Below are 27,541 nucleotides of genomic sequence, written 5' to 3'. Positions count from 1 at the left end.
AACCACACAAATTATGGGACCCACATGTTTGTGTGGTTCTTGTGGCTTGTGTATGTTACATTAATTGTAACATAGCAAAATCCTTTTTCATTATCATGTTTGAAAAAGAACAATAGATCATTGCTGATTGATGTGTACTTGTTTGGTATCACCATAAACGTCATGGAACTAAGTAGCCCTTCTCTCATTTGCTTGGCGGTGCAGATATAACGAGGAAAGAAGATATTATTTTCACTTGATTTTTGCATAGATCAGCAAAATGTTGCATGTACAAAGTTTAAGTTTCATTCAAAGGGTTCATATGTCCTTTTGTTTTTGTTGTTCTTTTCCCTGCTTTTATGGTATTAGGATGTTACATAAAATACTGTGTAGAAGCCGCAATTAAGCCATTTTAAAAGTCTTTTATGATTGCAACCATTTTGTTCTGCTAAGGATTATAATAGAGATGGATAAAATTGTAGCAGCACACTAAAGCATATTAAAAGTGACAAAGGAAATGTTGAAATGAAAAACGAACAAATAGATAATCTGAGGCCCAGATACCTAGAGGGTGAAGAAACCTGAACAGAAATGTTGGTCATATTTGTGGACTAGATATCCTCTTCAGATAAGGGCAAATCCTTGAACAATCATTTCGTCGGCAATAACCTTATTAGCAGCCTCAGAAGGATGAACACTGTCCCAGAACACATACTGGGAGGCATTGGGGCATGTTCTAGCTGACTTTTGATTGCACAGAAATACAGTTCTCTTTGTAGTTCCTGTTCCACAGCAACTTCTTGTTGCTTCCACGAAGCCTAGCAAAGCAAAGAAGGAATCGAATTAACATTAATTATAAGCAATGCTGGTAGCATGTTTTCAGTTGACCAGCTAAATGGACTCCTCAGTTTGCGCAATACCAAATTTTGAAGGGGACTGGACAAGTTCAAAGAGTGGCTTGAAAATGTCGAAAATCACAATTTTCAGACCAGGAAGTTGCTTTTGGAGATTTGATGCTGAAGAGTTGACCTTCTTATTAAATTGTTGAGCAGCAATATTGATTCTAGAGACACAGCCCCTTCCATGATTACCGAATAAAATTCTTGCTGCGGGAAAGCAACCCAGCGGTGGCAATGAAGTGACTCCAAATTTCCTTGCTCCCAATCCATACAAATTCTTCATAACAGGGCAGCATTATCACTTTCACTTTTTCTAAGAAATCATTGCATTTTAATTCATAAACAAACAAGAGAAACGACAGTGAAGGTGGCAAGTTACCTTGATAAAACTTGAGAAAGATTTGACAAGCATTGAGCTATACTGTTCAGGAGTATAGACTTTGTTAAGCGATGGTTTGGCATAGTAATTCTGAAGAAAGTCACCACTCCCAGCACCCACTATGTATATTGCATCCTTGATTATGGAAGCCGATTGTTTGCGACCCGCTAACTTTGCTAGCTTACTCTGGTACTCTCTATAGTACTGCAATTGGTGAGTCAATGAAATTGCATGCTGCAACACAAAGAGCGGTTGTTTAGAGAAACGGAACTTTGCATTTAATAAGATCAATACATTTTTCTTACGTTTATGATGGATGTATTGCCATCATAACCAGATCCAGCTGAAGCAAAGTTGGCTCCAATAAGGAGGTTTTTCCTTGTAGCTTGTGGGCTAAGATATGCAGGCGCATAAGTCTTAAAGCCTAGGGTATCAGCTGCAAAAGGAAATTCAAACAAAGAAACAAGAGAAAAGGGTTTGGAAATGAAAAAGGAGATGCAGAGAATGAGGAGAAGAAAGGCTTAGAAAAGTAAAGATATGGAAAAAGGAAAAAGGGACAATCAATGGGAGTATCGTATTTGAGTTTCTTGGAGCTACTGATGAATGTTAATTATTTTGATGAATATAAGGCATGACTGAGCTCAAATAATTGTTGTGTTCTTGATTGATTGATTGCTGGTATTCAAGGTAAGTGAATTCATGTATTATATTTATGGCAAATACTAAGGTTGTGTTTACTTGCTGGAGTGGGGAGTGGGAGTGGGACTCCCACCCACTCTCACCTCTCCCCTTTTTACCCTTTCATTTTTAATTTAATTTAATATTTTATAATTAATAAAATAAAATAAATAATATTTATTTGAATAATAATATTATATTTAATTAAATAATAATTTACATTGATTCAAAGTTAAAATTATTTTAAAATAATATTATTATATTAATAGAGAATTAATAAATATAATATTATTATATTTATTTTAACAATAATAGTACTATATTTATTTAATATTAATAATAATAAATAGTTTATTCTAAGAAAATATTAATTTTGTACTAAATAATATTATATTATTATTTTATATAATAATAAATTTAATATAATTATATTAAATAAAATAAAATAAGGTTTCATTTTATATTAAAATTAATAATTTATTGTTCATAATTAAGAATATTAATAATTATAATAAATTTACAAATATAATAAAAATATATTATTCATTAAATATATTTTTTATTAGTTTTGTAATTAAAAACTATAATTCTTTAAATAAGGATAAAATTGTAATTTGAAACTATTTACTCCCAATCCAAGACAAAGTAAACACATAAATTGGATTATGATCTCTATTCCATGCTTCCATTCCAGTGTAAGTAAACAACCTACTCCCACTCCCACTCCACACTCCTAATCCAAGGATTCCCACTCCTCAGGATTCCCACTCCAATCCAAAAAGTAAACGCAGCATAAGTTACAATTATTGTAACTTACACCTCTCATGTAAAACACATAAATTGTGGGTCTCATAATTTTGTGTGGTTCACATGAGAGGTGTAAGTTATAATGATTGTAACTTAGAGGCTCCCTATATTTATAATATTTTATGAGATTGAATACATTTGAGTTAAAAATCATATATTATTTAAAGAAAATTTTGTCATAAAATTGTTTGTTTTAACAAAACTTTTAAAAATTTATTATGATATTGTATCGATTTATATATGATATACAATTTAACGGCTAAAATATTTTAATGTCCAAGTAATTTAAATGTTCAATATTTAAATATTCGACAATTAAAAGTTTAAATATTTCAATAAATGCTAAATGGCTATGGCTAATGATTTTTTGTATACTTATTATATAACCAATTCATACGCATGCGTTTACTCAACAACTCACCTCTTGTCTCTAACATTTTACAGATTGAGTTCATATATGAGATAAATTTATTAGAGGATTTATTATGCTATTGTGCTAGACTCTTTGGAAGAGAGAGTTTCCATGTTGATGATAAGTATAATCATCTAGAGTTGGTGTTCTTTACTTACCAGTGAAGTCAGTGACTAATTTCCCATCGCAAAATCTTCCAGTAGGTTGATGATTGATAAAATCTCTTCCATAAGGAGGGTAATTGGCCTTGAAATAGGTGAGAAGATGATTGTTGTTGCCAACATCTACTGAAGAATCACCAAAACTTATGATTGCAGGAACAAGAGGCGCTGCATCTTGTGCATACCCTTTGCTTGCAAACGCAAATGCCAGCACCAAAAACACAACTGTTTTCCTGCTACATAGATCCATTTTCTTTAGAGCTGGTTTTGTTTTTTGAGTCTTTGAGCTGTGAACTGAACCTTATGATAAAAAGGCCAATGAGTTAATGACCCAATTATGTCAGTCTTCAGATGTGCATTAAAGGAGGAGGATAGAGGTTGAGCGTAGTTAAAGTCATTGCAATATTTCGGCTCCTGCCGGCTTGGGCTTTGTTTTTTGTCCAGCCGAGTTTAGCCAGCTTGGATCGAGTCCTACTACCTTTGTGCTCAGACAACATATAGAAACCTTAATTTGATTTCTCTAGATGTAGGTGATGAGAGGAGGCCGGTAGTTGAGACTTAGAGATGAATAAATGGGTGATGACACTGTGAATTGGAGTCACAATAAAGTTGCGTGCATGTGCTTGAGGTAATATATAGTATGTTTTTTCACTGAATAATGTTGTTAGAATATGCATCATCGTCAATTTTGGGAAATTTACACTAATAACTATTAAAATTTTGGTTTTTTTCATCTTAACCCCCCAAACAAATTTCTATCAACATTAGCCATAAAACAACCTTTGAGACCAAAATACCCCTCTCCCTCATCTCTCCCCCAACACTCCCTTTCACTCATCTCTCCCAAACCGAACCAACTCCCATCATCGGCGGCAACATCATCCCTCATCGGCGGCGGCTCCATCTCTCATCGGCGTCCGATCTACGATCTACAACCTTCAACAAAACCTAGGTTAGCCAATTTACTTATTTTCATTAATTTAAAATAAAATTTTAGAATAATAATGGTTTTAGTTTGAGAATAATGGTGGTTGGTGGTGTTTTGGGAGTATGTTGATTTGCAAGTATTGTTTTTGGATTAATTTTAGGGGTGGGGAAGGGGGGATGGGCAGCGCGCGTGCATGCAAGGCCCGCTGTCGCACCAAATAGGTGCGACAGCAAGCCTCTCGCACCAAAAATTACAGTGGTCTTTTTTTTTTTGACAAGTCAATTTTTTTTTCTGTAAATGCAATGTAATAATTTTATAAATATTACAGATACATGGCGAAATCAGAATCACCGGATATCGAAGTAGGCAAGATGTATTTTGGTTATGGCGATCACTTTCCTGATCGAATTTCGAGCATGTGTAAGTTATTTTCGGTCGTAAAAGACATCGAGGAAAAATTAACAAAGCGGCAGTTGAATATGTTCAAGAAGGATATATTTGGGCATTTCTTGGAGTGTCGAAGTTTTCTATTTAGTGGGGTAATTTTGCACAATCTTTTATTGAGGCAAGTAGCCCATGAAGAAGATAGCCGTGAGGATCAGTTATGGTTTCAAATTGGTGAGCATTTGATTCGCTTGTCAATTGTAGAATGGTGCCTGGTTACTGAACTTTCATATGGTGTTGATACCGAACTAAGCAATGACAAAAAAGTGGATAGGCTACGGAAAACGTATTTTAGTGGTGTGCATCGCAAGATCAATGTTAAGGAATTCGATGCATTATTTAAGGAGTTGGAATTCGAGGAAATGGACGACATGGACGCATTAAAGATTTCGCTCTTTTATTTTGCGGACAGAGTACTAAATGCAAGAAAAAATCACTGTCAAATCAATTTCAATTGGCTTAACGAAGTTGATGATATATAGTACTTTCGAAACCGTCCATGGGGTCTTATATCGTGGGAAATGGTATACGATAGTCTTGATGATGCACTGTTCGAGAAAGACGAGAAATTTAAGATGATTCGGTTGAAAAACCCAGATCATAACATTGAAAAGTACAATCTTTACGGCTTTACGTCCGGGGTTCAGGTGCGTTGTTTTTTTGTTTATTAATAAGTTTTATAGTATTAAATATTTGATAGATGTGTTAATAGGTTTTTCACTTTAGTTGTTGCAGGCTTGGATTTACAAAGCGATCGGAGGTTTGCCGTCAACATGGGTCGTGAAAACGAAGAACAAGATTCCCCGCATCGTGCAATGGAAGCCCATGGCTTCTTCGAGAATCAACTTTACTGAGGTTTATTCGTTCTTCAACGACGAATCTCGTATTGTAAGTAATATGTATTAGTTATTTGTTTAACTTTACTAAATTTAAGTTATGTATACTTAAAATTTTCAATTGAATTTATGGCAGGGGGACGTTTTACAAACCCTTGAACCAAATTCAAAGGAGAGTAGTAGAAAATATTGGCTCACTGTGAAGGATTACATGCCAAGCATTCCAGACTGGGTTCATAAGGTCAGTTATAAATCTAAGTACTATAAATTATATTTAATCGAAATTTTTGACTTTTCATTTATTAATTTTAAATGATATTTGATACAACACCAACCCTCAATCAATGCGATGCCGTCAAAGTTGTCTTCATTGTGATACTATATTCATTATGATTAATTTGTAACACGTCGTATACTCTTGCCAATAACTAATCAAAAAGATAATTTTTTCCAACCAAAAAAGCTCTATTTTTACCATTGACATACTCCAAACGCCCATCCTCTAATGTCTCCCACCAACCATCGTAACACAATTCAAGTACAACTGAATCCATTAAGCCTGAAATTATAAAAAAAAAAATTATTTCAGCCCTATCAAATTAATAGTTAATTGCAATGAATCTGGCTTTTCGTGCGACAGGCAACCTGTCGCCAGATTCACCCACGAAACCATCCGTAGTTCAGTCAAACTCACGAGCAAGTTTAGAAAATAACTCATACCACTATGTGATGCCGATTAGTGTTGGATCCGGATAAACTATGATTGGATTTCACTTTTTATCGTTACCTTTTGCCGTTGTCGTTGGTTGATGATTCAAGAGTGGGAAGCTGCCTTTGGTTTGACGAAAGAGGAGAAAGAAAATTGCTTTTGGTTTGTAAAGAAGGGTAATTTGGGGAGAAAAGCGTGTGTTTGGCTAATGTTGATAGAAAAAAGTTGAGAGGGTTAATTGTGAAAATAACAAAAGTTTTATGGTTATTTTTGTAAATTTCCCGTCAATTTTCGCATTTGATTTTCAATATTTTATAACCCGAAATTTGCAATCCCATCTCAGTTTCTACAAATCTTGCTGGTCAAAAATTGGGTCCACAAAGTGAAAAATTCTCCTAAAAACAGGTCCAATTTGTATATTTCTACCCTAATCTATTTGTAATGTAGTCCAAGGCTTTTCAAGTTGGACTATTGGCACCCCTCTTATCTCCTCATAAAACCCCCTTTTTAATTATATTCATTTTAACTCCGAAAATACTCTTTTTTTTAATACACTTTTCTAAGTTCACAATTTTCATTTGATTTGTTTTATTGTTAAACCTCAAAGTATTATTATTATATTTTTTTAATTATTTTCAATTTTGTTATTACTCTACACACAAATTAAAAAGTTATATGAGTAATAAGTTTTTTAGTGTTAATCATTGGCTAAAATAACACATATTTCAAATTATAATTTCAAAGCAATTTTAAGTATAAAAATATTTAATCAATAAAAAATCAAAAGAGAACAATAAATTATTCTAATTTTGTACAAATTATTTTAGTTAGATAGGAAGTAACATATAGATTTTTTTTTAAAAGAATTGATTATGAATTAAATAATTTACTGAAAAAAATCTATATGTGTTTAATTTTTAATTATTTTTAATTATAATTTTATTTTAAGTGAGATTTTATAAGAATAATATAGGGGTGACAATAGCTACACTCCTTTTCTATTCGGTCCACAGTTTTGCAATAAATGAAGTAACTCAATTAGCCTGTGCATTATAGTTGGGTTCACTTGTCTACAATAAATGATTAGGAAAAAGAAACGTCGTTTAGATAGTGGACCAAATTTAGTACATGAAATCTGACCGAGTCCACTCCCAGCTGGTTCAAAAATCAAATCTCTTCACTGGTGGGCCTTGCTGAAGGTTGCAGAATAGGCTCAGTTATGGGTCCATCTCTCCAGGAGAAGATAAACTTCAATGTCATACCAATCCCAATTAAATATCATACTGATTTAAAACAAAGTCCGAATTGAACTCTCGGCACCCCTTTATTTATCTCTTAAAATTATGTTGGGATAATTACAATTATATGTTAAATTAAAATTACGAGAATGGACAAATAATAAAAGAGTCTAATTGAATGCAGAAATGATTTCATAACTCTTTAAATTAATTCATATTTTTTTCACACCAAAAGAAAGTAAGTGAAAAAGATAAAGAATCTTATAAGAATTTAAGAGAAAAAAATCTTTGCAACACTTGGTGCAATTTTTTAGTCCCAAGAACTTTAGGCATACAAAAGAGTCGATTATGTGGTTTCCAGCATTTATGAGGATGACAAATCAATATTGTAGATGATTTTTCATAAGTCTTGTGAATCTTATTACCAAAGAATCCTTAGCACTCCCCTTTCCTGTTACATATTTAAACCTAACATCATATCAATCACCGTTCTCAAATGACAATTGAGAGAGTAAGTCTAAATGTTAAAATAAATTCTCCTTAATTATTTTCAATGTGAAGATTGAGAAAAAATTATATGGGACATTGAATTATATGTAAATTACAGTAAGAAAAAAAAGAGCATTAATTTTTTATTAGAAGCAATCAGTTGATTCACATAAATACAAAATATTCTAAGAAATATTGTTCGAGAGGTGTAAACAATGAGAGAATGATACAAATTACCAAGAGTTTTGTTTATAATTTCACATATGAGTTGTTCACAACTTCACATATGATTTGACTTAACACACAAAAAAATAATAAAATAAAAAAGAAGAGACATTGAGAAAGAGATGACGAGACTCATGAATGGGGTTTACGATCTAAGGCTAGTTTTAAAAATTATGTAAGTGTTGATAACAATAGTACAATATTTTCAAATTTTTAGAGGTGTTTATTTAGTAGAGGTGTGCCAATAGCACCACTAACTTTTGTGCTCTCAAGATCAAGGCGAAGCAAGTAATTACAAATGGCATTTATTCAAAAAACAATTCCAAAGCTACAAGCATCAATCTTCTCTGGTTGCATTGCGTGGCTTTTAATTTTGCTTGAAAATTTACAGGAACCCTTTTATCAATTTAAACAAAAACAGAAAATCCACTAGAGGGCAAAAGAATTAAGAAAGAAGAAAAGTTCTTGCATGTTTTCTTTAGCTTGTAAGGGCTATGGCATGTCTAAAAAGAGAAAACAAATGAGGATAATGTGGTGCCAGAGGGATCCTTCATCCTTCACTTGGGAAATGTGGTGTTGGTAGTCTTTCGTGTCAAGCACTTGGCCTCTTCAGTTGAAGGCACTTGCTTGCTCGGTTTGTTCTGCCAATTTGCAGCTGTTCTTTCTTGCAAGGTAGCTGAAGAAGATAGCAAAAAGCAAGGGTTTCAGATTTGTTCAGTTCGACTCAGAGGAATCAGCCATGACAGCTCGCCCTGCTCATCATGATGCTTACTTCTTTGGGAAGAAATTGTGAGGTATTTTTTTCTATCAAAGTTTTAGCCATTTATGTTCTTTTAGTTGATTCTCTGAGAGTTTTTGGAAAAGGAGCAAAGTGCCCACTGAAATGAAGTTCAATAGTCAAAATTATCATATTTTCTGGCTTGTTATTATTTAGTCATTTATTTGTGCACTTCGCTAAATTTCGCAAAGTGGAAGCTCCGCATGCTTCCCATATAATGTGCGTTTCATGTGCCTCCACTCATTTCTCAAATAAGAAACGTGGTTCCTATACTATTCATATATTTATTGATTTACAATGGCTGATTGATGTGCATGTTCACAATCATCGTATAGTATGTCATCGTACAAGTAGCTCTTCTATGATTTGCTTTGACTGTGAAATGAAAAATGTTTTTATGACTTAATTTCTGTGGAGGCACCGTGAAATGTCGCATGTAAAAGTTTTAGTTTCATTCCAAAGGTTGATATGTCCTTTTGTTTTTTGTTTGTTCTTTACCCTGCGTATATGTTATTAAGATCGATCTTAAACGACTATATAGAAGCTGCGCTTATGCCATTGTGAAACTTTTTATGATCAGAACAAGCAGCATGAATTGAAATTTCTCTTGCTGGACAACAAGCACCCCATTTATATCACTGTTAAGAGAAGCTTTTTGCTTCGCTAAGGACTATAATAGAGATGGTAAAATAGTAGCAAAACACTATGTATATATAGCAAATGTTAGAAGAAACAAAGGAAATCTTAAAATGATGTATAGACAAGCTGATAAACTGAAGCACAGACACCAAGAAGATTAAGAAGCCTCAACAGAAATATTGATCATTTCCATGGATTTGACATCCCCTTCAGAGAAGGGCAAATCCTTGAACAATCAATTCATCGGCAATAACCTGATTAGCAGCCTGAGAAGGATGAACACTGTCCCAGAACACATACTGAGAGGCATTGGAGCATGTTCCAGGCGACTTTGGATTGCACAGAAAGACAGTTGTTTCTACAGTTCCTGTTCCACAGCAACCTCTTGTTGCCTCCACGAAGCCTAAAAAAACATGGAAGGTATCGACTAACGTTAATTATAAGGGCATAAGGGCTAAGCCAATGCTTGTATCATGTTTCAAATGACCAGCTAAATGGGATCCCAAGTTTGTGCAATACCAGATTTTGAAGGGGACTGGACAAGGTCATAGATTGGCTTGAAAATGTCGAAAATCACAATTTTCAGATCAGGAAGTTGCTTTTGAAGATTTGTTGCTGCGGAGCTGACCTTCTTGTTAAATTGTTGAGCATCAGTATTGATTCTAGAGACACAGCCGCTCTCGTGATATCCAAATAAAGTTCTTGCTGCTGGAAGGCAACCCAATGGTGGCAGTGAAGTCACTCCAAATTTTCTTGCCCCCAATCCATACATGTTCTTTACAACAAAGCAGCCAAAATCCATTATCAGTTTCAACTTTTTCTAAGAAATCAGCAGTTTAACTTTGAAAAATTAACAGAAACAGCAGTAAAGATGGCAAGACACCTTAATAAAACTTGAGAAAATATTGACAAGCATTGAGCTATACTGCTCAGGAGTGTAGACTTTGTTAAGTAAAGGATTGACATAGTAATTCTGAAGAAAGTCACCACTCCCAGAACCCACTATGTATATCGCATCCTTGATTATGGAAGCTGATTGTTTGCTACCGGCTACCTTTGCTAGCTTACTCTGGTACTCTCTATAGTACTGCAACTGCTGAGTCAATGAAATTGCATGCTGCAACACAAAGAACAGTTGTTTAGAGGCAAGAAACTTTGTAAATTAAATAAGATCAAGAAATGTTTCTTACATTTAAGTAGGATGTCCTGTCATCATAACCAGATCCCGCTGAAGCAAAGTTGGCTCCAATAAGGAGGTTTTTCCCTGTAGCCTGTGGGCTGAGATATGCTGGCGCATAAGTCTTAAAGCCTAGGGTATCAGCTGCAGAAAGAAATTCAAACAAAGAAACAGAACTTACATATAACATTATTTGAGAATCCAGTATCTTTAGAGTAGGCGTTTTTACTAACCAGTGAAGTCAGTGGCTAATTTCCCATTGCAAAATCTTCCAGTAGGTTGATGATTGATAAAGTCCCTTCCATAAGGAGGGTAATTAGCCTTGAAAAGGGTGGCAAGATAGTTGTTGTTTCCAACATCTACAGCAGAATCACCAAATGTTATGATTGCAGGAACAAGTGGTGCTGCATCTTGTGCATACCCTTTGCTTGCAAGTGCAAGTGCAAATGCAAGCACCACAAACAGAACTGTTTTCCCGCAACACATATCCACTTTCATTAAGCTGGTTTTGCTGTCGAGTCTTTTAGCTGTGAATTGGATCTTATAATAGAAAGGTCAATGACCCATTATGCCTTAAAGGAGGAGGATAGAAGTTGAGAGTGGAGTTAATAAATGAGAGTAGTTCAAGTCACTGCCTGAACATTGAAGGCTTCCGTATGCACTTTTTGTGTAAATTTAACCAACATCCAAGCATGTGCTCCGTATCTTGTTTCGTTGTTTTCCTTTTCAGATATTTTTTCATGCTCAGACAATGTATAGAAACCATATTAATGATTTCTCTTGGATGTAGGTGATGAGGGGGGCTTGGTAGTTGAGATGAATAAATAGATGGCGGCATTATGAGTTGGAGCCATGAGAAAGTTGCATGTGCTTCAGTTAATATATTGTTGCCATATTGCTTCTAACATCTAACTAGTTGCTCAGATATGTTAGGTGCATATCTTTACTGAATAATGTTTTTAAAATGTGCGCCATCATCCATGTTTATATGCGATAGTCAATATATTACAACTATAAATTTCTATTCCCACACCAATTTCTGCGAATCTTGCAGGTCAGAGGTAAAATCGAGAAACTGAAAACATATGACCAAAAAGGAGTTCAATTTTTTATGTATAGATCTACATTTCTACCCTAATCTACTAGCAATGTGGTCCTAGGCTTTTTGTTGGATTTAAAGATAATGAGAGAAGGCTGATTTAGAGACTACTAAGTTATATTTTATTAAGCAACAAAGTCTTCTATTTATACAGCATAATGAAAACTAAATTGCAGAAAAATCTACTACATGTTGAGCATACCAACTAAGTGCAAGAAAATAGCATGAATAAGTGGTCATAATCCTAAAAAATAACAACAAATAAAACTTATTTAACTTCATGAGTCATTCCGGTCAACATTCTCCTCCATACACCAAGTTTTTGCCTCAAGAATTCATATCTCATTTTTGAAAGTGCTTTTGTTGAGATGTCAGCACTTTGATTTTTTTATTTTGCAGTAGATCAGCTGCAATTCTCCTTCTCTTTGTACCTCTCTTAGAAAATAAAGCTTTTATCTTGAAGTGTTTTGTTTAGCCATGGAACACTGGATTATTAGCAATTGAAAGTGCAGCTTGGTTGTTCACAAATATTTGTGTGCCTTCTTGTTGTTCCATATGCAAATTTGTCATGACTTTCTGCTTCTGCTGGGCTTGATTCACAGCAGCAGCAGCAACTACATATTCTGATTCTGTTGTGGATTGAGCTATGACTTCTTGCTTCCTAGAACACCATGAAAAATTTCCAGAACCAAAGCTAAAATAGTAACCTGAGGTGCTCCTCATATCATCAACACATCCAGCCTAATCACTATCAGAATATCCATAAAGACTGAAGTTTTTAACTTGACTGAACCTTATTCCACAATCAATTGTGCCCTTAACATATCTAAGAATTTTGCCTGAAAATGAATTTCAATAGCACAGTTGTTGGTTAATTTTATAATCAAATGCTATTGGTGTCAATGTGCAAGTGTACACAACAAGTAATAAAGTGATGAATATTCAAGATCGTCTCCACAGGGATTGATGTCACTTGAAATGTTATAGCAATCACAATAGTGCAACTAAATTCAATCTGAAGTTAACAAATGTAGAGTGGGTTCTATTGTAATTGATGATTGTGAGAGAATAAAATAAAACAGTACCGTAATGAATTAAACCAAATTAAATGTGTTTAAGATTCAATTGAGACTATGGTAGTTGAATGATCAAACTCTCCTTATGGGCTGACTGCTTTTCATCACGTTAACACTAGTTGTTACGGCAAGTGCTGCAGCACTGGACAAAATTAATCTACATCCTCAGCTATCGCATATTGGAACTCTCATACCCTTAAATCTATTAACAATGACTAGTTGCTAATCTACTTATGGTATGACATTATGATCATTTAGTCTCTCCACCCTACAAGGTGAGCACCTATGTCTAGTGTGTCACAAATCTTAACTTCAAGTATAGCCTTTATGGGATTCAAGATAACTTAATCCAAAAAACTTAAATTAAGATCAAGTAATACTCTAATAATATTCGCTAAGACATGTCCTTTTGCGGCTCTATCTTAACTTGAACTATTAAATGGGTGGTCAACCGAAATAACAGTTATATTAATAATAACTACTTATAATACCCCAAATCTCCTAAGGGTATTTAAGTCTTTTTAATTTTTAGTGATTCTTTTTACCCTTGTATAAATAGAACAATATGTCTTTTTCATTATAAGAGAGAGAAAAAGAAGGATCGGTTGAAAAAGAGAGATGGAGAGACAAGAGAGAAAAGAAAAGAAAAAAAGAAGAAGAAAGTCTTCTTCTTCTTCTTAATTTTGCCATAGACAACACATTGGATCAAGTTGTTATTGTTGGGAGAAGTTTTGGAGGTATGTTTTAATTATTGGTTTCTATTAAATTGTTGTGGAGAAGCATGATTGCAATAGAAGTAGAAATCAAAGATTTTACATAAATATGCTGATAGTGAATTATTACGAAAATCATAATAATTTGTACAAATTGATTTTGATTCTGATTTTTGGGTATGTTAAACTAGACATCGTCTAATATGTTTTGAAACTTGTTTCAAGTTAATCGGATAAGATTTAAATTAATTATGATTTTTCAAAATCAAGTCTGAAAACCTGGAAATTTATGATTTCAGTGAATTACGAAATTATTTCTACCATATCTAGACTTCTTCAAAAATTATGAAATTTGGACCAATGATTTTTATATGTGTCTAGTATGATTCTGGAAATTTTCATGATTTTATGATAAAGAAATAAATTGTTTTGTATTTTTAAAGCAAGTGTGTTCAAAACAGAAAACTGTTTGACGGTATTGATGATGTCTGAAACGTGAATTATTTTCAATCGTTTTGGAAGGAATTATGTTATGAAATTTTTATCAATGAACTTTCAATGTGTCAGCATATGGTCTGTTGATGCCAAAATCTGCTCGTCCTTGGACCGACCAGATTCGCTCACCAACGTTTAAGTTCTCGACTGTTGCTTGAACCGCTAAGGCTGCAATTGCCCTTCTCTCTCTCTCACTAGACCTGCGTACACCAAAAACGGATCAGAGACGCCGGTGATTTTGCGGGCGTAAACCCTCCGATGCCTAAGTTAGCACAAGGTGTTTACGGGAAAACGATTAAATTTGGATTTACGAATGGTTCGAGATTTGCTCAAAGTTTATAGGAAAATGGCCTGGTTGCAATTGGGCAGCGTTTTCCCCCTCTCAGTTTTTTCTGTCCCCTTCTTCATCGATTTCTTCCCATTTTATAGCCGCTGCCCCCACCTTTTCGTTTGCCCTTCATCCCACCTTTTTCGGGTAGTGGCAACCCCTCATGGGGCTCTAACTGTTACATTGTGGGCAAACGTGGATCTCGCGTGTCCTTCGACGGCTCTGGAAAAGCGTAACTACTGCGATTCTGTGGGATCGTGTTCCCGCTTTTCCGGGGATGAATGTCGGCTCGGTATATACCTCTGGTCGGTATGTTTCCTTGGTTGTATCCATCTCTGGTCGGCTCATGCTCGCCCCCGTGTTCTGCTCATATCATTTTGGCTGAAGCGATCCGTGCCGGGGCGAGAATAGTATCATGGTCGACCTGGTGCCGACCTGGTGCTCTTATGCACTCAACACCAGTCCCCCAGTTTCTGGTCTGGTGAATGAAATGAATGAAGAGCAGAAACTGATGGTCAAATCTCGCCAACCCGGGGAACTTCTCATCTGGTCTTTTGTTTGCTGGGGCGGACCTGAGGTACCATCCTTGTTCTGGGGGGATTCCGACCTGAGCATGGGCCTAAATAAGCATGCCCATTGCATATCTGGGCTTGCATCTATCCTGGCCTCTCGTAACGGTTGGTGACGTGGCGCTTCCCGACTCTCCGAATTTGAAATTTGAAACGACGGGCTATTCGTCCTCGATATATGGGGGGTGAGCTGGCATATCCCATCACTTAAATGCTTCTATTTCCGCCTTTTCGTTTCAAATCCCTAGACTGGAGTCATCATCATCTTGTTACTCGTTTCTCCGCCGCTAACCAAATTTTTCTCTGAACTTTGCTCACACTTCCAGCGCCCGGAGTATCCATTTGCTGGGTGTCTTCTCTGTCACGGCAGCGCTATCAGTGTCAGTCTATTCCAGGTATAGCCTTTAACCCCTTCTTTGGCTGTTGTTGATTGGGTTCTGTGTTGCCCCTTTTTGTATTCGTGTACTTGGGTTTTCTTTGTTTTCTTTTTGGGATTCCGGTATGTCAAATCGGAAGAGGAAATTAATTGTTGATGAGGGTGATGAAGAGTCTGGGGATTCAGGCTTCAATGTGCCAATACCCACTGATTACTTAGGCCCCTCCAGTAGTGTAGGTCCTTCCCATGGCAGGGATGCCCTTGAATACCCACGCCCTTTAGTTATCTCTCCTTCCCCTGAACTAGAGCTTGTTGGGAATAGAGGTGGACCTGCGTCGGGCTCTGGTGAGAACCACAGTTCTGGTGGGGTTGGGATCCCTGAAGGAGTAGGTGATGGTGAGGGGAGCAGTTCTGGACCGAGCCGAGCTGCTCAGAAAAGGAACCTAGGCCATAGGGTGGAGGCTGATTCCTACCCTATTGATTTCATGGCTTGTGCCACCACCCCTACTGATCTATTTAAACTTAGGAACCTCTACAACATCCCCGACGAGGTTCGTCTTGTAGTTCCTGGGAAAGGTGACGTCCCTAGTCGGCCTCCGAAAGGGTATGTGACGATGCACTTGGAGAGTTTCAGACTAGGAGCTCGGCTACCCCTTCAACCTTACTTTGCCAAGATACTGGGCGGTATGCACCTGGCCCCAGGTCAGTTACACCCAAATGGGTGGAGGGTTCTCTCGGCAATGTTTGTGTTGTGGGAGAGGTGCGGGTCGGAGGAGCCTTCTCTTGTTGAAGTGAAACATCTGTACCAGCTGCGGAGTAGCCCGAGGGAGGCAGGCTGGTACTATTTCATGTCCAGTTCCGCAAAGAGGAAACCGATCACTGGGTTTCCATCTTCATGTAAAAATTGGAAGAACAAATTCTTCTTTGCTGGAGGGAACTGGTGTCCAGCGGTTCGGTCGCTTGGTGGGGACATTTATCTTCCTACCCATTTTGTCACCCCAGGTCGTTCATTTTTGCCTATATTCTGAATTAGATTGCTACTTATTGGGTTCTTTAACCTTCTGTGTTATTTCAGAGTCGTGGGGTCTGATCGGGGGGCTTGAAGATCGGCCTTTGCTTTAGGTGGAAACGGCTCTGCTGAACGCGTCTACCTGCCAAGACCTCCTGTCACCAACAAGCCTGGTCGGCTCGGGTTTAGTGGACATAGCTGCCGGGATGGATAACAAGATCCTCAGCGTGATGAGCAGGAAGCGTGGTCGGGCTGCAAGCAGCTCCAGCAACCCTCCTCCTCCTCCGAAGAAACCTAGCGTCGGTCCTTCCAAGGCACCTGTTCCTGCTCTGCCTCCTCCTCCACCTCGTAAGAGTGTTGGGGAGAAAACCTCCGACAAGAGTCCTGAGGTCAGCTTGCAGTCTGGGGACCGATCTTCTCCTCTTCCATCTCGAGATCAAGGTGACTACCTGAGCCCCTACCAGAAGGATTATAAGAAATCCGTTGGGCCCAAGATGGTGAAGGACATCGAGAGCATGAGCCTTTCTGAGTTGGCTGCCTCTGTTCAGAGAGTTTCCTTCAGGCTGGCCACAATGGTCTCGTGCTACAAGACCGGGTCTGCGCGTCATGAGAAGAAGCTCCAGGCTGATAACCAAGAGTTGAAAAAGAAAGTTGAGTCTGCTGACCGCACCAAGGAGAAACTGGCCGAGCTGAACAAACAGCTTATGGAGCTTGAGGAGAAAACTGCTGTTGCTGAGTCCACTTCCTCCAAGCTTGAGGGCGAGTTGGGTGACCTGAGATCTGATCTTCAGGCTACTCAAATTGAAAGGGATACTCTGAGGACCGCCCTTGAGGGGGAAATCAAATCCTTGGGTGAGCAGCTGGCTGAGGAGAAAGGCAAATCCGCTGATGTGGACGATCGGCTGGATGCCGAGTATGACTCTGGGGTTGCCTTCTCCTATAAGTGCATCATGTCTGTGCATAAGGAAGAATATCCCGAGCTGGACATGAGCAAGCTGGAGGCTGGAGTGGAGAGGTACATGGCTGGGGTCGGCCAGGGAGGTAAGGAGCAGGGTGAGCAGAACCAGGTGGAGGCTCCTTTAGATGAGGTGCAGGAGGGGGGAGCTGGGGGACGTGCTTTTGAAATGGGACAAGGATCCATGCCGCCCCCTCCCAGTATTGCTGATCCTCCACCTCCTGGGACAACTGATCCTTCACCTGCTGAAGCCGTTGACCCTCCTAATCCTTAGGTCTATTTTTGTATAGACTTTAGATTTTCATTAGTTTTGTAACCAACTGAACATTAATAAATTTTTAGATGCTCTTTATTGGCTCCCTTGTCTAATGTCTACTTATAGGCTGTTTCTGCAAAATGATTGCACAACTTATCTGATCTTGCCTGCTGGTTCCTTAGTGGACCGAGTAGGTGTATGTATTTACTTGCCTTAGTAAACTTCTCGTAGAATTAGCTGCTGGTCTTTCATTGACCGAGCAGAAACAGGCGCTCGCCTTAGGAGAGTGTTCGTAGCTTTAGCTGCTGGTCATTCGTTGACCGAGCAGAAATAGGCACTCTGTTGCCTTAGTAACATTTGATAAATTAGCTGCTGTCCTTCGTTTGACCGAGCAGAGGCAGGCACTTTCTTGCCTTAGTAGATTAGCTGCTGGTCGTTTGTTTGACCGAGCAGAGGCAGGCACTTTCTTGCCTTAGTAGATTAGCTGCTGGTCTTTCGTTTGACCGAGCAGAGGTAGGCACTTTCTTGCCTTAATAGATTAGCTGCTGGTCGTTTATTTGACCGAGCAGAGGCAGGCACTTTCTTGCCTTAGTAGATTAGCTGCTGGTCGTTTGTTTGACCGAGCAGAGGCATGCACTTTCTTGCCTTAGTAGATTAGCTGCTGGTCTTTCGTTTGACCGAGCAGAGGTAGGCACTTTCTTGCCTTAATAGATTAGCTGCTGGTCGTTTATTTGACCGAGCAGAGGTAGGCACTTTCTTGCCTTAACAGATTAGCTGCTGGTCGTTCGTTTGACCGAGCAGAGGCAGGCACTTTCTTGCCTTAGTAGATTAGCTGCTGGTCGTTCGTTTGACCGAGCAGAGGCAGGCACTTTCTTGCCTTAGTAGATTAGCTGCTGGTCTTTCGTTTGACCGAGCAGAGGTAGGCACTTTCTTGCCTTAATAGATTAGCTGCTGGTCGTTTATTTGACCGAGCAGAGGTAGGCACTTTCTTGCCTTAACAGATTAGCTGCTGGTCGTTCGTTTGACCGAGCAGAGGCAGGCACTTTCTTGCCTTAGTAGATTAGCTGCTGGTCTTTCGTTTGACCGAGCAGAGGTAGGCACTTTCTTGCCTTAATGGATTTTTGATGGGCTTATTAGCCGGGACTTTTCATGCTGAATTCCTCTTTATTGAAATTTGAATGTGTTACAAAAGTACAAAACATATGCATGTGCACCAAGCCATCATGCATTTGATCAATATAACTTATCAAATTGAAGATTTGGTAGAGTATTTGCTTACTGGAAATACTTCTTCAAATGCTCGGCGTTCCATGACCTCTTCACGTCTCGTCCATCTCGGTATGCTAACTTATAAGCTCCCGGACCAGTTGCTCGTATCACCCTGTACGGGCCTTCCCACTTCGGACCAAGAGCTCCATGGTTAGGATTCCTGGTGTTCTGGTTCACTTTCCTAAGTACCCAATCTCCTGCTCGGAACTGCCTCACGCGTACATTCTTGTTGTAATAACGCATGACCCTTTGCTGACATTGGGCCACTTTCTTCGAGGCCCCTTCCCTTTTCTCCTCCAGCAGGTCTAGGCTTAGGCAGATCTGCTCGTCGTTTTGCTCCTCAGCGAAATGTTCCGTTCGATGTGTCCCCACTCCAATCTCTGCTGGGATTACCGCCTCATGACCAAAGGCTAAAGCGAACGGTGTTTCTCCTGTGGCGGTTTTGTGAGTTGTCCTGTAGGCCCACAGTACCCCTGGAAGCTCATCAACCCAAGCTCCCTGCTTCTCTCCCAATCTAGTCTTCAGGAGCTTCTTTATCACCTTGTTGGCTGCTTCCACTTGTCCATTTGCCTGGGGGTGTGCGGGGGTGCAGAACTTCAGGTCCACCCCCAGGTTTCGGCAAAACTCTCTGAAGTTGCCGTTGTCAAACTGCCTCCCATTGTCTGTGATGATGGCGTAGGGGATCCCATATCTGCAGATGATATTTTTCCAAATAAAATCTGTTGTCTTCCTCTCTGTGATCTGGCTGAGGACTCCCACTTCCACCCACTTGGTGAAGTAGTCTATTGCCACAATTGCATGTGTCGCCGCTCCTCGTCCCTTAGGTAACAGACCAATCAAGTCGATTCCCCATTGAGCGAAAGGCCATGGGGATGTCATAGCCGTCAGCTTTTCTGGGGGTTGTGCAGGAACCTCGGAGAAGCTTTGGCATGTTTTACAATTTTTTGCCATCCTCTTGGCATCCTGGTGCATGGTTGGCCAGAAATATCCTTGCCGGAGTGCCTTGAAGGCTAAAGTTCTTGCTCCTGAGTGATTGCCGCATATTCCCTCATGAATCTCTCTTAGAACATAATCCGCCTCCTCATCATCCAAACATCTCAAAAGGGGCAAGGTGAACCCTCGGCGGTACAACACCCCATCCAGTAGCGTATACCTTGCTGCTCGGCATTTCAATTTTCTTGCTTGTCTCTTATCCTCTGGTAAAACTCCATCGCGGACATATGCGCAAATCGGGTCCATCCAGGATTCGCCAATACTTACTCTCATCACCTCTGCATCTTCCTCAATACTTGGTGAGGTCCTTATCTCTAGTGGAACTGACTTCGGTAATTTTGGATCTGCAATAGCAGCCATCCTAGCCAACATATCCGCTCGGTAATTCTCATTCCGGGATATCTGCTTTACTTCCACCTCCTGGAAAAACCCAACCATCTGCTTTGCCTTCTTCAAATAAAGTCCCAATTTCTCTTCCCTTACTTGGAACTGATCAGTGAGCTGGTTACATTCTACCCTTTCTGCTCGCAGCGCATGTGCAAGACCGAGCCCAGTAATGAAGGCCTCATATTCAGCTTGGTTGTTCGTAAGCTGGAACTCGAACTTCACTGCATAGGATGCCTCAACACCTTCTGGGCTTCGTATTATAACTCCTGCCCCGGATCCCTGTTCACTACGCGATCCATCAACCATTACCAGCCATACCCCCTTTGAATCCTCCTGTTCAGCTGATTGTTCCTCGTGAACCTCTTCCCCTGGTTCAGCACGATCAATCATAAAATCTACCAGGGCTTGGGCCTTGATTGCTCCTCGGGGCCTGTAGGACAAGTCAAACTCACTCAGCTCCACGGACCATTTTACTAGTCGACCAGACGCATCTGGTTTTTGAAGCACCTGCCGAAGGGGCTGGTCAGTCATCACAACGATCTGGTGGGCTGGAAATATGGTCGGAGTTTGCGCGCTGCCGTTATCAGGGCGAGCGCCCACCTCTCCATTAGTGGATATCTGGTTTCTGCGTCTACCAGGGCCTTGCTTGTGTAGTATACTGGGTGTTGCTTTCCTTCTTCTTCCCTGACTAAGACCGAGCTGGTAGCCCACTTAGAGATTGCCAAGTACAAAAGCAGCTGGTCACCCTCTCTGGGAGTTGATAGTAACGGGGCGCGGGCCAGGTATTCCTTCAACTGTCCAAATGCCTCCTCGCATTCTGGTGTCCATTCCATCTTCTTCCCCTTCTTTATGACTTGGAAGAAAGGGTGGCACTTATCAGTGGCTCGCGAAATGAATCGGTTTAATGCTGCCAATTTCCCCGTAAGGCTCTGCACCTCCTTAACTGTTCTTGGGGACCGCATTTCTATCACCGCCCGTATCTTTTCTGGGTTGGCCTCAATCCCTCGATGGCTCACCAGGTACCCCAAAAATTTGCCCGAGCTGACCCCAAATGCACATTTCTCCGGGTTCAGCTTCATTTCGTACTTCCTCAGCAAATCAAAGGTCTCTTCCAAGTGCTTCACATGATCTCTCGGTTCTCTTGACTTGGTGATCATATCGTCCACATATACTTCCATAGTGTGGCCGATTAATGGTTTGAAGACCTTGTTCACTAACCTTTGATAGGTAGCTCCAGCATTTTTCAGACCAAAGGGCATCACCCTGTAACAAAACAAACCCATGTTAGTTATAAAGGTCGTGCTTTCCTCATCCTGCTCGTTCATGGGTATTTGGTTGTATCCGGAGAAGGCATCCATGAAACTGAGCAGACTGTGACCCGCGGTTGAGTCCACCAACTGGTCTATTTTTGGTAGCGGAAAGCTGTCCTTCGGGCATGCCTTATTGAGGTCCGTGAAGTCTACACACATTCTCCACTTCCCATTGGCCTTCTTTACCAGCACTACATTGGAAATCCACTCCGGGTACTTGGCTTCCCTCATAAACCCTGCTTTTAGCAGTTTTTCTACCTCGGCATTTATGGCTTCGTACCTCTCATGGTTGAAGCACCTCCTTTTCTGTCTCACCGGCCTTGCCCCTTTCTTGATTGCCAGCTTGTGGCATGCTACCCCGCGATCAATACCTGGCATATCCTCATGAGACCAGGCAAATATGTCTGCATGGGACTGTAGACATTTCACCAGCTCGCCTTTTATTGGTTCGCTCAATTCTGTTCCGACCTTAACCACTCTGCTAGGGTCACTCCTGCTTACAACAACTTCTTCCAGCTTCTCAACAGGTTCCTGGCGACCGTTTTTTGAATCCCCTCGGTTATCTAGAGACGTAACCTGCAGTGTTTCCTTGGCCGCTGTAGCATAGCAGCTCCTGGCCATTCTCTGGTCGCCCTTCACGACACCCACAACTCCATTTATTCTGTACTTCAGTGCCAGGTAATGCGTGGACATTACACATTGGCTTATCCTCATGAACGGTCTACCCAATATCATCTGGTAAGGACTCCTCTCCTCTACCACTACAAAGTCCAGCATCATCGTTCTTTCAAATGGCTTTGTCCCCACAGTAATCGGGAGTTCAATGACCCCCATGGGAGTTAACCGTCCCCCTCCAAATCCCTTCAAGGATGTATTCGTTCGTTCCAGCTTTAAGTCTGAAATCCCCATATCATCTAGGGCGGACTTAAACAGAATGTCTACTGAGCTGCCCGTGTCTACCAGTATTCGCCGCAATTCTGTGCTGGCCACCAATGCTCTAATCACCAATGCATCCTCGTGAGGGTACAAAATGCCCTCTTCGTCGTCCTCTGTCCACATAATAGGAACTTGCCGCACTTTTGCCCTCTTGGCTGCTGGCAAATTGAGAAGCACTTCCTTGCCAGTCATGGCATATCTCCCATAGTTTTTGCGTGCTCTGTTTGAATCCCCGGCCAATGTTGGCCCTCCTGCTATCACTCGGATAGTCGGCTGTTCTCATTCTAAACCCCTTTCAACTCCTACATCCTGTGCATATTGCGGCTCACTGACGGGGGACACCCCATCTACGTACTCACCCAAGTACTGGTTCCTCACCAAATCCTCCACCTGAATCCTTAGGTCACGGCATTGGTTGATAGTATGACCGTGAGTGTTGTGGAATTTGCAGAACCTGCTCTTATCACGCCGGTGAGCGGGTTTTGTTATAGGGGCCGGAGGGTACAATAGGCCTCGTCCCTCGATCCTCTCATATAATTCCTCCATGGAAATCTTTAATGGCGTGTACTGTCTATATGCCGAGCTCTGGTCTACTAGCTGAACTGCTCGACTATCATGAATGTCACCTCGGGTTGGCATAGCGGATGGCTGCTCTGGTCGTCCCGACCTGTAATTAGGTGCACTTAAACTTCTGGGAGTGCTGTGATAAGGGTGGGCAGCCATCTGCCTGAATTCTCGCTACCGCTCTGGGATCGGAGGGCGCGGAGGTTGGGCCCGGCTGTGTTGGAACTGTTGTGCTCTCGGAGCTATGGGGTAAGGGCGGGTCCGAGCTGAAATTCCACCCATCCCTGAAGATTCTCCAGCTCGCTTTACCGACCCGCTCCCTTTCGGGGCTCTCCGTTCCTTTTGCCTCAGCTCTTCCAGCTGTTCACTTTTAAGTCTAGCTGATTTCTCCTCTTCGATTTCAATATCTCGTCTCGCCTGCTCATACCCCGACGAGTAGTTCTGTACGAGGGGGCTCCTTAGGTTATACCACAATCGGCCGATTCTTACACCTTCTTTTAATCCCCTCAACGCCTGCGGGTGATTAAAAGCTCCCAAATCCAGCACGGCTCGGTGATATCGTTTCACAAAGTCTCGCAGGGATTCATGATCCTCCTGTTTCATCCCCATCAGTTCCATCATGTTGTCCTCCAGGGCCACTGCCCCTCGGAACTGCTCGGCCAACTCTTGGCACATCTGCTCATACCCCTTTATTTCTCCTCGGGGCAGCTTGCGGTACCATTCTCGGGCTCGTCCCTCTAATGTCAACGGGAACACCCTGCACCTCTGAGCTGGTGTCAGCCCCTGCACACCCGTCATGTCGTTGAAACGCTCAATGTGCACCAACGGGTCACTTCGCCCGGAGTATTTGAGGTCGGGGAAGCGGAAATCTCTTGGAATGATGGTACTCATGATCTCAGTTGATAACGGAGATTCTTCATCTAGCATTATCCTCCAGCTCGGGGGCTTTTTCTTTCCCTGCATCTCCTCTATCACCTGCGCCAACCTGCGCACCTCCCCCTCCAGTTCTATGGCACGATTAGGGTCACGTGCAGCTACCTGGTCTCGCTCCTGCTCAACGTTCTGCAACCGCTGTCTGATTTCTCCTTCATCGACACTGGCCCCTCGGCCATTTATTTCCAGTATCCGTCCGGGGCGAGGTTGATCTCTCCCTTCATCCACGTGTTCCCCTGGGACCCGACCAGTACTTCGGTGGGGATGCACCCCGTTAGGTTGGTCTGCGGGCGGAGGGATCTCCCCGACTCTACGCCCCCGGAGGTTGGGTTTGGCTCCAACTTCATCTCTTCTCACGGGGGTTTCACAATCCCTTCTCCGCTCGTCCCTCAGCTCAAACAATACGGCCGCAAGAGTCTCCATTTGTTTCTCCATTCGCTCCAGTCTATCTTGCATCATCCTCTCTCGGGCTTCATTTGCAATCTCCCGGAGAGTGATTGTCTCTACCGTTTCATTGTCCTCCCTTAAAGTATCCTTTCTTGACACATCCATATCCAATCGTTTGCTGCTTCTCCGATAATTACTAAGTTGGTGGTAGCTTTTTATTCAGCTCCCCACAGACGGCGCCAAAATGTTGATGCCAAAATCTGCTCGTCCTTGGACCGACCAGATTCGCTCACCAACGTTTAAGTTCTCGACTGTTGCTTGAACCGCTAAGGCTGCAATTGCCCTTCTCTCTCTCTCACTAGACCTGCGTACACCAAAAACGGATCAGAGACGCCGGTGATTTTACCGGCGTAAACCCTCCGATGCCTAAGTTAGCACAAGGTGTTTACGGGAAAACGATTAAATTTGGATTTACGAATGGTTCGAGATTTGCTCAAAGTTTATAGGAAAATGGCCTGGTTGCAATTGGGCAGCGTTTTCCCCCTCTCAGTTTTTTCTGTCCCCTTCTTCATCGATTTCTTCCCATTTTATAGCCGCTGCCCCCACCTTTTCGTTTTCCCTTCATCCCACCTTTTTCGGGTAGTGGCAACCCCTCATGGGGCTCTAACTGTTACATTATGGGCAAACGTGGATCTCGCGTGTCCTTCGACGGCTCTGGAAAAGCGTAACTACTGCGATTCTGTGGGATCGTGTTCCCGCTTTTCCGGGGATGAATGTCGGCTCGGTATATACCTCTGGTCGGTATGTTTCCTTGGTTGTATCCATCTCTGGTCGGCTCATGCTCGCCCCCGTGTTCTGCTCATATCATTTTGGCTGAAGCGATCCGTGCCGGGGCGAGAATAGTATCATGGTCGACCTGGTGCCGACCTGGTGCTCTTATGCACTCAACATGGTCTGTAACATTTGAGATTCTTCCAATAAGAGAATAATTTATTAAAAATCGGAGAAGTATGGACTGTTATGTTTTGAGGGCCGATTATTGAGGACATTTGAAGTTGAGCTTAAGAGTTGTTTAAATTGAGATATTTGAGGACATTAGATTTTATGATTGAGATTTGATTATATCTTATGAGAATTTATTGATGATTTTAGGTTGATGGTATCAGTACGCATTTGTTACATGAGGATGCCAAGAGGTAAGTAAACTAGACTTTAAAACGAATCACACTAAACAATATATATGTTTGACTTGTGTGAAAAGCCTACTTTGATATATATACGGATATGGATTTAGATGTCTTTGCCCATGTGTTTATGTGATGTGTTGGCATGTGTTGAGCGTGATTATGTACATGGGCATATGTATGTGTGATGGTTTATTGGCATGAGCACGAAAATGCATTGAGTTTTCTACGAATGAGAAAGTGGATTTTAGCAAACGGAATTTCTGTTTTATGAGATTTTGCATTGGGGGCCACCTCTTGAGACTATGCGGGGGCCACCTCTTGAGGGCCAGAGCGCTGCAAAGTGCCACGCACAGCACAAAGTGCCACATTGCAGGATACGTATTTCATCGAAAGAAAATGAGAAAGTTTGAGAGCGATAGAAAGAGATTTTTATGAATTTATTTTACAGTATTTCCAAAAGATCATGGCATATCATCCATTGCATTATGTATAAGTATGTATTTATTTTCTATAAGAAAAACTAGTTTGCTTACTGAGTTTTGTACTCATTATAGTTTATTGTGATTCAGTTTCCAGAAGTCAGGATTGATTCGTGATGAGTGACAAGTTGAAGATGGTAGATGGTTTGGCTAAATTTTTAAGTTATTCCGCTGGCCTTTGTATTTGAGGCTCGAATTTTTATTGTTTGTAAAAAGTTATTTAAATCATATGTGAGTTGTGGACATATTTGCCCTTGGATTTTGGACTGGGGTGTTACACTACTAGAGTAAAATGCTGCAGCAATGACATAACAACACATAAAAATAGTCAAGAACCCATTGGATTGTTTGTCACTCAACTACAAGCAAATCTAGTTCATATTCTGAATAAGAAAAACAAACATAAATATATTGTTCACGGGATACATCAGAACAATCAAAGAAAGAAGATAAATATAAGTTGAGAATGGTGAAAGACAAATCCAAATAATTCTGCAAGATTCCTCAATGTTGCTCAAACAACACTCTTCAATTATGATCTTCTTCTCCTTTCCTCTCTAATGATTTTAATGATAATTCCCTTGCCGCCTTTCTATGTGGTACGCGCCTCCCTTTTATACTGCAAACTATGGCAAAATAAAAGTATGTGGCCTTGCCTGAGTTAAATTAGGAAACATGCAGATCGCGATTCTGCAGCTGGCCCGCACCTAAGTTTTCTCCCTCATTGCTTCCAGAATGCTATAGCACTGGTTGCTCTAACAACAGCTGCAACATTGCACTGTTTCCGATTGTGCTTTACTTCTCTTGCGGCCATCTTCTTTCCTCCTCTTGCTAATCTAATGCCTCAGCATCCCTTCATGAATTAAGACTTTATGAAAACCTACAATTATGCACCTGTTTTGAGCACAAATTACTTTGATTTAAGCAAAACTTATTAAGACTCAACTAAAATGAATGTTTATGCAAAATATAACCAAAATGTAATAAAAACACCTTATTTGTTCTCTAACTTGATTTAAGTCTAGAATTGATGTAATAACTCTCATTTCATAGAGTTATCAACAGTGCATATACATTGATAGCAAACTTATTGCATGCATGACATCTGGTCTGGTTGTAGGTAAATACATTAGGCAGCCTATTAGGCTTCTGTACAGCCTTTCATCCACATTTTCAACTTTATCTTCTTTGCAAAACTTCTCCTTTTGATTCATTGGAGTTGCAGTTGGCTTGCACTCTTCCATGTTGAATTTCTTGATAACTTCCTTTGCATACTTTTGCTGGCATAGAAATATTTTATTTTGCTTTTGATATACCTGCATACCAAAGAAGAATTTCATCCTCCCAAGGTCTGTCATTTCAAAGACATCTTTCATTTATACTTTAAACTTGTCACTCAACTCCTTGCTACTTCCTATAATAAGTAGATCATCAACATACAG

General features: G+C 40.6%; 2 protein-coding genes and 1 long non-coding RNA gene across 3 annotated transcripts; 1 reads left to right on the top strand and 2 right to left on the bottom strand.

Annotated features, from left to right (window-relative positions):
• Positions 1-432: 432 nt before the first annotated feature.
• LOC102617126 (GDSL esterase/lipase APG-like) lies at positions 433-3,829 on the bottom strand. The gene is made up of 5 exons (XM_006465654.4): positions 3,313-3,829; positions 1,563-1,693; positions 1,258-1,491; positions 900-1,155; positions 433-797 (listed from the first exon to the last, which is right to left on the bottom strand). Exons 1-5 carry the CDS (start codon positions 3,563-3,565, stop codon positions 604-606), a joined length of 1,068 nt encoding a protein of 355 aa, XP_006465717.2. The 5' UTR covers positions 3,566-3,829; the 3' UTR covers positions 433-603.
• A 5,823-nt stretch (positions 3,830-9,652) lies between these two features.
• Positions 9,653-11,405, bottom strand: LOC102617518 (GDSL esterase/lipase APG-like). The gene is made up of 5 exons (XM_006465655.4): positions 11,012-11,405; positions 10,792-10,922; positions 10,485-10,718; positions 10,121-10,376; positions 9,653-10,004 (listed from the first exon to the last, which is right to left on the bottom strand). The coding sequence occupies exons 1-5, from the start codon at positions 11,274-11,276 to the stop codon at positions 9,811-9,813; spliced, it is 1,080 nt and encodes a 359-aa protein (XP_006465718.2). The 5' UTR covers positions 11,277-11,405; the 3' UTR covers positions 9,653-9,810.
• A 2,163-nt stretch (positions 11,406-13,568) lies between these two features.
• On the top strand, positions 13,569-26,372 carry LOC127898725 (uncharacterized). The gene is made up of 3 exons (XR_008050568.1): positions 13,569-13,690; positions 25,586-25,629; positions 26,190-26,372. It is a non-coding gene; the product is annotated as an uncharacterized LOC127898725 (long non-coding RNA).
• The last annotated feature ends 1,169 nt before the right edge of the window (positions 26,373-27,541 follow it).

The sequence above is a fragment of the Citrus sinensis genome, chromosome 7 (assembly GCF_022201045.2).
Source record: "Citrus sinensis cultivar Valencia sweet orange chromosome 7, DVS_A1.0, whole genome shotgun sequence".
NCBI lineage: Eukaryota > Viridiplantae > Streptophyta > Magnoliopsida > Sapindales > Rutaceae > Citrus > Citrus sinensis.
This window is presented reverse-complemented; position numbering and strand designations above follow the sequence as displayed.